At 47.9% G+C, this 12,992-nt stretch overlaps 3 protein-coding genes across 3 annotated transcripts; all 3 read right to left on the bottom strand.

The window, feature by feature from the left end:
* Positions 1 to 553: 553 nt before the first annotated feature.
* On the bottom strand, positions 554 to 2,125 carry gtr-1 (Glutathione reductase; the record flags this gene model as incomplete). Its single annotated transcript, XM_031145578.1, has 2 exons — positions 554 to 1,814; positions 1,863 to 2,125. 2 exons carry the CDS (start codon positions 2,123 to 2,125, stop codon positions 554 to 556), a joined length of 1,524 nt encoding a protein of 507 aa, XP_031009358.1.
* A 1,074-nt stretch (positions 2,126 to 3,199) lies between these two features.
* ro-4 (Actin-like protein) lies at positions 3,200 to 4,497 on the bottom strand (the record flags this gene model as incomplete). The annotated part of the gene is made up of 3 exons (XM_031145577.1): positions 3,200 to 3,262; positions 3,313 to 4,131; positions 4,192 to 4,497. 3 exons carry the CDS (start codon positions 4,495 to 4,497, stop codon positions 3,200 to 3,202), a joined length of 1,188 nt encoding a protein of 395 aa, XP_031009355.1.
* Positions 4,498 to 5,792: 1,295 nt separating this feature from the next.
* On the bottom strand, positions 5,793 to 6,494 carry LHYA1_G000584 (uncharacterized protein; the record flags this gene model as incomplete). Its single annotated transcript, XM_031145576.1, has 2 exons — positions 5,793 to 5,986; positions 6,092 to 6,494. The coding sequence occupies 2 exons, from the start codon at positions 6,492 to 6,494 to the stop codon at positions 5,793 to 5,795; spliced, it is 597 nt and encodes a 198-aa protein (XP_031009356.1).
* Positions 6,495 to 12,992: the final 6,498 nt, after the last annotated feature.

Raw genomic sequence — 12,992 nt, 5'->3', positions numbered from 1 at the left:
TTCTTCAATTACTTTCGTGCTTTCAAGGGAAGACAGAGGAGGGGAGGCTCTCGTGATAGCATTTGCTTGATTGATCCGTCAGATACCGCCTCTGTATTGTTTAATTATCCCAAAAGGCGATGCTTCCGCTCCAATCCAATTCACCAGCGTCCAGGGTCATTCCAAACCAGCGATAACGGTGCGGCTGGCATTCATTGCATGTGTCGCATAGTAAGAGGCAGCAGTGCAGTGAATTATACGAATGCTACCTAGTAGTAGAGTAAAATAGAATATTCCATTTTAAGCTCGCTGCAATGCTTGAATATGGGGATATATATTTGGGGTTACAGTAATAGGATGAAAAGGGGCTTAAGCGAGAAGGAAACTGTTAATCACTTCACTATAGCAAAATGCAAACCCCAAGTAATATAGGTATTTTACGACGAAGGATAGTTTATCCTCTTCACAAAGAGCTAGACCTTGCGTAAAATACATTAGAATAGCAAGGAATTCATATTTCATGCCGTCTTCATTAGGCTCAAAGGCCACACTATATCTATTGTCGCAAAACCAATCACTTCAAAGTAACAAGCTCCTCCGCACTGGTAGGATGAATCGCCACACAGCTATCAAAATCAGCCTTCGTGGCACCCATCTTAATGGCAACACCAAATCCCTGCAACATCTCTGCGCTCCCGAGGCCCAAAATATGTAGACCAACAACCTTCTCATTTGGTCCTTCACAGATCAGCTTATATCTTGTAGGCCCCTTATCCTCCGGCTCCATCATCGCATAGTACATGGCCGTGAAGCTAGTATTGTAGACCTTGATGTTATCCTTGCCGTATTTCTCAACAGCTTGTGGCTCCGTGATACCAATGGAGCCGACTTCTGGGTGTGCAAAAACCACAGATGGAACGTTATCGTAGTCAAGTTTGGAATCCTTGAATTTTTCCGGTCCAAAGAGGCGATCGCTGAGTTTTCGTCCGGCCGCAATGGCTACGGGTGTCAATTCAATCTTCCCGACTACGTCGCCCAATGAGTAGATGTTTTCGACATTGGTGTTTTGATACTCGTCTGCGATGATCTGTCCTATTTGGCTCTGCTTGACGCCGGCCTTTTCCAGACCAAGATCCTCAACCTCTGGTGAACGGCCAATGGCCCAGATCAAGTCATCGACATTTTCAAGCTTGCCCTCGCCAGTCGCGTCCTTGTAGTGGATTGTGAGCTTCCCGGTCTTAGGGTCTTTCTCCACTTTGCTTTGGGACGAGTTCTTGTGGATGTGAATACCGACTCTCTCGTACTCCTTGACGATTGCATCTTGGACCATAGGATCGAAGGTTCTTAGGAACTTGTCGTGTCGAATGAAAAGATGAGTTTCCGTGCCAAGAGCATTGAAGACGCCTGCAAACTCAACAGCGATGTATCCGGCGCCCACTAACGCAACCTTCTTTGGCTGTTTCTCGATATCGAAAAAGCCGTCGCTATTTACACCATACTCTGAGCCAGGGATGTTTTGGGGGATTGTGGGATGACCTCCAGTAGCTAGTAGGATCTTCTTGGCCTTGATCGTCTGCTTCGTGCCATCATCCAACACAACCTCCACCTCATTCTTGCCCGTCAAATGTGCCCGGCCGTGGATATACTCGACCTTATCATTGCCCAAGTTCTTCTCGTAGATGCCATTCAACCGCTTTATATATGCGTCCCGCTTGTTCTTGAAGTATGTCCAGTCGAAAGGTGCCGTTTGGTTCACGGAAAACCCGTAAGCCTTAGCCTGGTGTATGGTCTCGGCGATCGTGGCAGCGTTCCAGAAGATTTTCTTTGGTACACATCTATAGCTATTAGCTTGAGCCAGTATTTAGGGTACCAGTCTCCCTTACCCCACGTTAACACAAGTGCCTCCCAGTCGCTTGCTCTCAACTGCAATTGTCTTTGCGCCGTAATAACCACTTGCTCTTCGTGCAGATGCTAGACCCCCACTTCCACCTCCGATCACCAAGTAATCACACTCTTTTGTAATGGGCGCCATGGCGGAGGGAGAGGAAGAGAACTGGCGGGAAATGGAAGATATTCTTGAGTTTGCGATTGCCGTTTTGGAGGCTGCAATGGAGGTGACTCGGGCGAGATATAATAAGTTGTGCATGAGAAAGGGAACAGAGATGGACGGAGGCTTCTTCCTTAATATGCTGCTGTGACGTGCTCCAGATGCACTTCTTACTTAAGCTTGTTGGTGGTGTCGATGACCAAGACTATGCCTGATGCAGGTCCAGACCTTTTCGATTTGAAATGTATGTTTTTCTTACGCAAGATAGCAACCCAAGGATTCTCAAAGGAGCTCTATTTGCATTTATTTACCTAAAAAACAGCACATGTGAAATGTATTGTTTTTGTTGCTTTTATGCACCTGAATTTGTAAGCACTTGATAGGTAAAAATGTATTTGCATTTTGAGGGGCGGTCGTAAAACGAGAATGGATTTCATCATCCCGCACCACGGCCGCTTTAAGCTTATCTGATCTGATAGCGAAGCTACACGTGACTATTTCAGAGTGGAAGCTTACAATTCTATACCACTTTCCAAATCTGTGCTCTCACATTTTTAGCCAGACTAAGATTAATAAACCGGTCAATAAGGATCATGTAACGGAAGCCACGAAGCTTTTAATCCTCATCCTCATCCTACGATTCCAAACCTCGGCAAAATCAGACATACACGACACGTACATGTACAGACGCCACAGAATACGGCAATGCCGCCTAGAGATGTATACAGACACTGACGCTCTCTTGTGGCGTAGAGGATGTATTATTCAGACCGAACTGTAAATAGTGAAGCAGAATACTGGTTTGAAGGACGTTGAATGGGTATCATTGATGTAGGCAACTCTCTTATACACATTAGAATTCTTTTCCATTCGGAGATTTCACTCCCTTCCTTCCTTCCTTCCTTCCTTCCTTCCTCCTGATTCCCAATAAAGTACAGCCTGCTGAATGCTTGGAACAAGACACGCTGAAATGCTACAACAAACGTGTTTCGTAGATGAAGAGGGTCGGTGGAAGATGCTTGAGATAGTGTCGGCTCTCAATCGGTGGTGGCTGTCGGGTGGGCCAGGGATAAAGTCCTCCCGATCTTGAAGTATTGAGGCAAGATACCTTCTCCCGCGCGTAAAATGGATTACAAAGTGGTATTGAAAAGACGAGGCTGGTGGACAGGGTGACTATGTGAATTTTGTGTGGATGATCTCCGGGTTCTCATGCCAATCATCAATACTGACCCACATCTGTACACTTCATGTTAGCCAGGTACGATAAAACGCAAGGGTTGACATACCTTTCTAAATGTGCTCAAACCAGCCAAGATACTACCTCCAATCCACGTTGAGTATTTCCTCTCAGGAGGCGCAAAAATCTTGATCCTCATATCCTTCACAGCCAGCCTTTGAACCTCGTGCAATAGCCTATCACCAAAGCCCTTTGTTAATGTACTGCCACCAGATAAAACGATATTGCCAAAGAGGGATTTCCGTAAGTCGAGATCTGTGCGGTTGATTGCGTCCACGACGATTTGGTGGATTCCTGGGTACTCGAGGCCAATGATCTCGGGATCGAAGAGGATTTCCGGGGCACGGAATCTTTCTGCTCCAATCTGTCTTCTGTCAGCATCTACTCCTCGCTCAAGTATCATGAGATTTACCTTGATTCTGTTCCCATCAGGCAGCACATATTCAACCACCTTCCCGTCTCCCATCTTCGCACTAGCCCAGTCCTTCTCCTCCCTCTTCGGATCCGCAGCAACATAACTGACTTTCTCCTTAATCATCCTGACAACTTCCTTTTCCGCACTTGTATGAAATACGTATCCTGCTTTCCGTAGTAGCGTTTGCATGTATTCTGTGACATCTCGTCCCGCCACATCTATCCGCCGTATCGAACTGGTCATGGAGAATCCTTCATACACAGGTACAGCGTGAGATACACCATCTCCAGCATCGAGCACTATACCCGTTGTTCGACCTGAGGCGTAAAGAGACAGCACGGCTTGGATGGATGTGTAAAGAGCGGGTACGTTGAATGTCTCGAACAGTATTTGCGCTGCCGTATCACGATTACTCCGTGGGTTGAGAGGGGGTTCTGTTAATAGCACTGGATGCTGTAAATATTCCCGTCAGTCACCAATATTCCCATCTTGGGTTCTCTAAGCGCAACTCACCTCCTCACTCAGCGTCTTCAGCCCCTCCCCATAAACCCATTCCCAAATCCTCTCCATATCATCCCAATCCGTCACAATCCCATGCTCCAACGGATACTTAATCTTTAACAAGCCCCGTAGTTCCTGCGCTCTTTGCCCAATGAAAACATCTCCTTCTAATGCGCCTGCCAGCACTCGCAGGTGTTTCGGCCGGCCAACAAAGGAGGGGAAGTAGCACTTAGGGAGGTCGTCGCCTGCGAACCCCGCGCGGATGGTTCCTGAACCATTGTCTAGGACTATGGGCGCGTTGTGTAGGGTATCGGCCATGGTGTTTGGCGTTCAGGGGTTGCGCTGGGGAAAGGGTTTGGAGGGTCCGGGTGCACTGGAGAGGACAAATCCTACGAGCTTGGACGAGTATCGGATCTGGACCAGTCAGGGAGGGGGAGTATGGAATTGCAAGAGGTGAGATAATTTCCTCCTGCTTTTGAAGTTGGTTGTTGTCTTCGCGTACCTTTTTTGGTAGACGCGAATTGCAGGGGTAGCTTAAGTTAGTGGTTTGTTAGTGCTGAGGTATACCATATAGCCGCCAACGGTGTATATCTCAGAACCCATGAGTTCTGGTAAGTTGTAACCTCGTTTCGCTTGTAACGTCTTGCTTGTCTTGTTCCTGAGCATATAAATGCAAACATAGGTAAGTATACTTGCTATCTATGCAATGTAATTGCAATGTTGCACACAAAGCAAATATCTGAATTACTGGATTCAACAAACCCCTTTTCAACAATAGTGTCAGATAGAACCTCCAAGTGTTTGCATGAGCGCTTATGAACAGAGAACCGAGGTTCACATTTGTTTCTCTCTCTGAAAGCTTCAATCGAAACTCATTTACTTGCATTTATATATGGATACAAGCATACTGGTCTTGGTACCTCCATACAACGAACTTGTTTACCAGTCCAGTCCTCCCTAGCTAGCAGTCAGCTTTGAAATTGCGGCCCAAACGTAAACTCAAGCGTGTGTTTACATGTAGTCATGCCAAATGCATACCTCCTCCTTGCCTCAACGCACTACCTAAGATATCTACCTAGGTACTTCCAATGCCGACCAGCGACCATCTCATCTCCTTCCCGCCTTGGCCAGCCACCAAATCCCCTTTCCCCTCGATCCAGAAGCGGGCATCTCCACGCTGATACCCCGCATTACGGCTGCGATTTCTGTTACGGCATCATGGATGTAGCGCTAAGTATATGAGTGATTTGAGCGCGTATTTTTGACACATGGTGCATGAATTGGTTCTCGGGGGTTTGGGAACAAGGAGTGAGGAGTACCTTGTTGGTTTTAGGAAGGACGATTGTTACGTACTCCCCGGGATGGATGTTGCAATATGTATACTGTATGTAGCGCAGGTAGTGGCTTTGGCTCATGTTCAGGTAAAAAGGAAAAATTTGAGCACGCAAGATGGGCAATATTTGAGGTATTGGTAATGATATTAAGTAAGTATTTTCTACATTCCTTATGCTCTAGGCGCCTGCCCGTCCAAGTATAAACAAAAACACACCGGGTATATAAAGTTGGGTATATCCATCGCATCGCTAAAATTCACCAAGACAAGAAATCTGGAGTCATGCCAGCCAGTATTGCCTTGAGGTCCCAAGCTTTTCCCGTTCCGTTCGCTTTGAAATGTAAATCATGTTAACGCCATGAAAATGCAACCCACTGGCAACTTTTCCTTTTGAGTTTGCCTTGCGCCGTAAAGTAGAGTCATTATCGTAAAAGGCGGCGGGAATCAGAACCAGCCCGCTATATCCGCCCTGTGCTATGATAACAACATGAAAATGAAAATGCCGCGCCGTGAAACCGTGAAAATGAATGCTGACGAGAGACGTGATTCAGTGGCGGTCTGAGAAAGTGTTGCTGATACGACCGAAGAAGCCGCTGTGAGCGCTGTCGACGCTGTCCGCTGAGCTTGAGTCCTTGCGAGAAGAAGATGGAGCAGAGCTGATCCAGTTGCCAGCCCCTCCCCGGCCTACGTGCCATACGGCACCTTCCTTCATCTTCCTCTCGCGGGTGTTCATACGCTCAAGCTCCTCATCGAAGGAGAACATGGGGCGCTCAGACTTGTCGTAGATGTTTCCTGCACCGCCTCGGCCAGCGCTGAACTTGGAGCTGGTTTGTGGGAGCCCGACTTCGAAGTTCGAGGCGGGGCCGCGAGCAGTGCTTGGGTTGCTGGTCTTTGGGGCTTTGTGGTAGTTGCCCGCGCCACCTCGACCAGAGTGTGCGTATTTGGTGACGGTTGGGTGAGGCTCGGTGACTTGGTATGGCATGATTACTGTTGGTTGTGGCGTACTATGTAGATGGCGTAAGATCTTGAAGTGATGATATCAGATGACTGATGTGAGAGTAGGATATTGATCTTGATAATTGGGATGGAAGCTTTGCAGTTATTGTTGTCTGATGATGGGTAGTTGATAGTGCAGTTCTGATAGCAAGGTGGAGGAGGGGTCTCTTATACCTCCTACCTTTTGTCATCTCCTCTTAGAGTCATAGCAAGAAAAGTTCTCACGGCATTATTTCACGATGTTTCGCGACCAAGCAGTTAACGGACGAAATGACGAAGTGTAGTCCATGTCCATGTCTAAGCGGATGCCGTTGCTGCGTCCGGCTCTCTAATTGGCTCGGCCAAGCAACTATTTGGTAAGAGGGTACTCCGCAGCAACATCACCTGGCACCATATTCGGTTTCCTGGGGGTAACAGAAACTAATCGACTGGATGCAAATTGCAACATCGTGAGCTTTCGTCGCAAATTCGCCCTTCCTTACCTACTCTGTCCCTAATACCTATACGGTGTGAAAATTTACATCCGGGTCATGGATGGACCCGTGCTCGTGGCACGTTTGCAAAATAGATTATCTGCCGCAGTGGCAAAACGTGCTCGAAGCAATGGAAGACATCATTTGGTGTTGTTTCTTTGATGACATATTGTATCTTCACTCTTACTCGGATTGAAACAATGAGTCTGTATCTGGAACATAAGGTACAAGATGACGGGCCTACAGGTTCATGGTGGTACAGCAGCTGCGGGATGCCATGCCCATGCCCATGCCAGTCTATGCTGCAAATTTAGAGAAGGCGAAGTCTGGCCAGTAGACAGTGGACAGTGGACAGTGGACCAGTGAAAACTCTGATGGGCCCTTTCGATGGCGTCGAAGATTTTCAGGTACCAAGCCAAGGCTGGTAGGTGGTCCTAGCCCATCCCATCCGCCTGTAGCCGGGGGTTTTTTCTTCTAAAAAAAGACTTTTCTGGGGAACTCAGATCTTCTCTCGTGACTGAAAAAAGCCTCTTACCCCCGCATTTTGGTCTGGCATTAGCATCTTTTCCTCCCGTCTTGAAGACTTGAACATCGCAAATTGGCGGTGTGAAGACAGGCTAACCTTTGATATTGATAATAGTCTCCAAGAAATCATGCGGATGTGTTGCACCAAGATCAGCTGAGCTGGCCGGAAGCCAGCAGATTTCTCGAATACACTCGTACCGTACTGTACTCGAGTACCTCGCTCGCGGTCACAAGGCTTACGCTGCCCTTGCCCTTGCCCTTGCCCTTGCCCTTGCCCTTGCCCTTGCCCTTGCCCTTGCCCTTGCCCTTGCCCTTGACCTTGCCAATAGTCTACATAGGTACGAAGTATATTGGACTCTAGCTGGGCTGAGAAGCCTGGGACATGAAGCTCTCGGCCCCTGGTCCCTTAGTTACGGGGTCCAGTCTGAAGCCGACTATTGCGTCGCCGACACTGAAATTGAGTGTGTTACAAGTGCAAGTGCAAAATATGCTCCTCTTGTCACGGCCATGCAGTGCCGTTTTACGACAGGGTGAACGGCGAGCGGTACTTGTCGAGTCACCTTCGGCAAGCCCATTGGGGACTTCACTGATCCTGAAACCATTGCATAATGGGACTGATTGAGCTCTGTACTACGTCACGAGACTTGAGACAGCAGAAGGGATCCAAAGTTCTTATCTAGGCACTCTGAAAAGAGTGCCGAGCGAACTTATTCGCTATCTATATATGCTGTCCCTAACTGCTGGGTCCCGAAGTCTACGTAGTAACGTGACCTGGCGCTTAGAAGTTCTGACCGGCTTCACAAGACGCAGTGCGCAGTGTTGTAAAGAAGTCGCGCTCGCACACGGCTTGTATGATGAATGATGGGTGGACGGTAGAGGATGGCTTGGTATTTTGTGTTCGGCTCTAATTGGAGCAGACATTTCATTCGCCGCTGCCAAAGCTGGGCACTGCGTTTGCAAGAGCGGGCGGAGTGCAATTGTTTCTTCTTCGTAGAACGCAGAACATTGGAATATCTCTCACCCGTCTCAACGTATTTGAGCCTATGCGCATGCGAATCTGCGATACATTTGGGACTATAATAACCTCGGTTTTGCATCATATCCGGCGCGCCAAGAATACGACACCGAACGCGTCCGTACAGGGAAATTTCAAGACACTGATGAAAGTGCGTTCTTTCGTATAAACATGGCAATCTTTGGGGTTACTCAATGCGGTAGTAGGTGCCACTATAGAAACGTCTGGTTTGGTGTGTACAGATGAAGATGGGACGAGGTGATTACGACCGAGAAGTTGCCTGGAATGCTTCACAAAATCCAACGGACTGTTGAACACGAGAAGGCGCCGCCATAATACACCCTTGCAGTCATTAACACGCGAAACGATCGTGTTGCGACTTGTTTCCGACCAGCCCAGGATGTGTGGGAAGGTTGCTGGGATTTGGAGCGCTTTTCAGCTTTAGATCTAATGTGTACGAAGTCCCCTTGGGTATTCTTGCTATCACTTTGCAAGCTGAGGCTATTCAACATCTTGGTGGCCACATCACCGATCCACAATGTACCCTAGCGGCAGTTCAGAATTACTCGGAATCCTTACCTCACTGAGCACATTTCCCAAGGCTGGTGTCCCGTCATTATCGAACAGCTTCGGTCAATACTACACTAGTCTGCTGGGCCCTCCTCAGAGAAAGCTAGACCACAGAGAGTACAGAAAAGACAATGCTGACTGCAAGGCGATGAGGAATTTCCGTCGTGGAGCAACCAAACATGCAGTACACATTTGTGGATGAAAAGAGATTGGCAGATAGAATTAGCAAGGCTAAGATACCCATATTGAGTCTTGTCCATGATGGCGTGGTTTCTGCTTTAGATATCGCATGCCCCGCAGAGCGATTAGAGTACACTTTAATATCACATGTGTAAGTCCTTCTCTGCAACACAACTTGGACTTTGGCTAAACCACATACTGTAGTCCTATGGTTTGGGGGATTCACATGCCAATCTCCTTCGACGATGCTTAGTAGGGAAACTAATCAGCATGATTTCAGCCGTCTACTCAATTCCAGACTTCGATGCTGCATCTCCAGACAAAAAACTTCACAGAGCTACTAAGCACGACGGCCGAGTATTACTATGGATGAACTATATGTGTAAGTAGAGAGTATAAAGCCTATGTCAGCTAATAGCCTTCCAAGATTTCTCAGTAACAACTCACTCTGCTTTTGTAGGTTCCTCAAAACCCCTCATCTCCCTACACCCCCTGTCTATAGAAATGTCCTTGGTCACTACCAATCCTACCCTTATATTCTCACGTCAGCATAAAGCTAACGCAATTATAGTAATACAAATATGAAAAGTATATGAGCAAGCAGAAAGAGTCTTTATATTAGACTCTAAACTTGCACTTTTCCTGCCGAAGGATATCGAGCACCTAGACATTAAGACTGTATTGATGTATCTCTGGAAGGTCCTTTCGAGTCATCGTTCGACCGGTGTTGAGCACAGATGAGCCGGTTTGAGGAGTGGTTCTTCTGAACTTTGATATAGAGCGCCAGATGAAGGCACCGAAGGCCGGACGTGTGAGGGAGTTCTGGCCCTTATATATCGAAGGGGCTCCAATTGACATACTTTTATGTACCTGGCAATCGGCTGAAGGATGTAAGGTTTCCTTGGGCTCTGGCATCGTAGCCCTCCTGCCAAAACGAAACAGTCGATCTCTACGATTATTGCCGCATTAATGATAGGGGTCTTCAAGTGCCTCCATTCCTGCTCAGCACCCTAGACAAGGTCCGCAAATCGGTATTCCCTTACATCATGGGATGCCAACAGATACTTCGTTAAGAAAAGCCCCGTAAAGTTCAACGCTTCCCAGGATGACCTGGATATCCATAAACGACAGGACTTGGCCGTGTTAATCGAATCCTCCCGTGTACAAGGAGAAGATAGAATGTGGTCAATTGCTGGATCTCGACCAGCCCTGGTATCCCTTGCCGATCGTTGCGATGGCGTTTTCAGTGCCAAATACATGACTCTGTTCAGCTTCATACGAGAAGGGAGCACCTATCATCATTTCTCCAACCCGCGGTGGTCAGCACAAGAGGCAGATGAGGCAGGTAACCTCCTTATCAAGCTATACCGGTCTATACAGAACAGGAATTCTGTCTCGCCTGACCATATTCAAGATCTGCGTCGTTATTGGTGTACAGCGATTTGAATGGACATGATGCTTTTCGAATTCTTTCGGAAATAAAAGTCCATCCTGCTGATGGAGACTGGAAATTTCTGTGAGCACTTTTTCTCGCGAAAACGTCCAGTCTCGTCCCATGTCTTTTCGGACATTCCTTCACCGTTCATTACAAATTCGAGATACTCTCAGTAGTGTAACGCAGAACACGTGGGAAGCAAGCGTTCTTAACCCGCGTGATGTTTCTCAACATTATCGCACCACTCTCGCTCCACTCTCGCTCCGAATGAATCACATCAACACCTTTACAAACCCTGGCTGGGCGCCATCAGATTTGTCACTGTATCACCCCTTTTAAGCCGAGCTTTTTGGTAAATACCCCTCCTTTCACCTCAGACGGCCTCATCCCACGCTGCCAGCTGGGAAAAAAGGGGTACACAACATCCTCCGCAGTAAGGGCTTCACCCTGAGAAGCAAGGCAGCGTGACTTACCCCACGCACGCACCGCAGACACCGATACCCCGTGTCTGGATTCAGCACGGTCGGGTGTACGGCCGCATGGGGGTTTTAACAATTGCCCTCTTCGGCGCACATTATACCTAACACGTGTCACGTGGCACAGCATAATCTGTCCCCCCGAGGGAATTATGACCACCGGGAGACTCTCTGGGAGAATTCGGCACCAATCAAGAGGGGCGTGGGGGATCGCTCGTAAGGTTCGTACCGTTATGGTAACGGACGCTGTGCGACGGTAGTGATGTGGACAGCAGAAAAGCAAGAAACTGCAAAATGAAGATGGGAGATGCATAATGACGAGCGAGAATGCGATGAGATAACAGAATGCGGTCTGTGGCCAGGGTCAAAGTGTAACATAGTATTCTTCTTCCTTGCTATCTACGTCCCCGCGGGTGTACTTCACGGGCATGTTACAAGACGACACCATGAGATGAAACCTTCGTGTGCACCAACGTACCAATTCCTTACGACGCCCGGAGGCAGGAGCAAATCAGGGATGTCTGCTGCAAGCCAACAAGCTGCAAAGCATGCATGAAGCGAGATTGGCACGCACCACGGATGGAAATCTTGATAATGTGTGCTGCAACTGGATAACAAGTTTCTATGGGACCCAGGTGACGAATAATGTATCATGTATCTGTATACATAGGCAACCTATCCCATGTCGCAGGGTATATCTCTCTGTGTCTCTTTGCCCTACAGTTTCAACCTGTCCTGTCCTATCCTGTTATGCCCAACAAGCGAGAGTGTCTGTCCGCTAGGAGTAAAAAAATCAAGCGGTGCATCCAAAGTAAAACCTTTGCCGGGTGAGCGACCCCTAAAAAGCAAATGGGTATACGAAACTCCCCGCTAAAACGAGGATGCGTAATTCCATTTTATCCATCCATGCCATGGGAGAAACGAGAGACCAAAGGGCAAGAAAACATGAAGTCATCCGTCTCTCTGGTCACGGTTCCCATCCCATTTTCGTCCTGTCCCAAAACTCCATGGTGTGTCCCATCCCAGTAAAATTGTGTTGAAAATGAACAAGCGAGTGAAGAGAATTATAAGCATAGTTCAAAGGAAAATATTTCGTCCTCCGTTTTCTTTTCTTGAAAGTAGAGTGGCTCGTTTTACTTGCGGGGAGTATAGGTAGATCCATGCCCATGTCCATGTCCATGATGCTGACCATGACCATGACTATGATCGTGCCAGCTCCTGTCATGGGAACCGTAGGTAGGGTCTAGGCCGGGGGCAGCTATAGCAGAGGAGCTTCCACTGTAGCCAATACACCGTGGGCATGGTGTCCACGTGGTGCCTGCCCCGTTGCACTGCTGGCACTGTTCGACTCTATTCTTGAAGTCAGTGGGGCTTAGTTTCAGAAGGGAATAATATAACGTCATGGTGGATGAATAGATGTTTGTTTGACCTGTTTGGGCGGGGGGAAATAAGCTTCTTACCTTCTTGGGTGGCCACCACAGGCCGAGCAAGGCACGAAGACTTGGCCACTAGTGCAGTCACAGTCTGTTGGGTAGGAGGCTCGGGGCATGTTGAGGTGGGGCTTGCAAAGTTGAGTTGAGTATATATAAATGATGTTTTGGTGGACAGAGGAGGAACTGAAGTGGTGTATAGTATAGTTGACTTGCGCTGGAGGGACTTTGTAGAGTGAGCCGATCTTAGATTGGAGAATCTACCGTAGATTGATTGCAAATGATCTGATCTGATCTAATCTGACCAAGGGGAAATGCAGCTCTTATGCTTTTCTCCTTCCATTTGACGGCTACCCAAACCCAAATACCAAGACTCGCAT

This window comes from Lachnellula hyalina (assembly GCF_007821495.1).
Source record: "Lachnellula hyalina strain CBS 185.66 chromosome Unknown contig00006, whole genome shotgun sequence".
Lineage (NCBI taxonomy): Eukaryota > Fungi > Ascomycota > Leotiomycetes > Helotiales > Lachnaceae > Lachnellula > Lachnellula hyalina.
The sequence above is the reverse complement of the archived record's forward strand: the minus strand, read 5'-3'. Positions and strand labels throughout refer to the sequence as shown.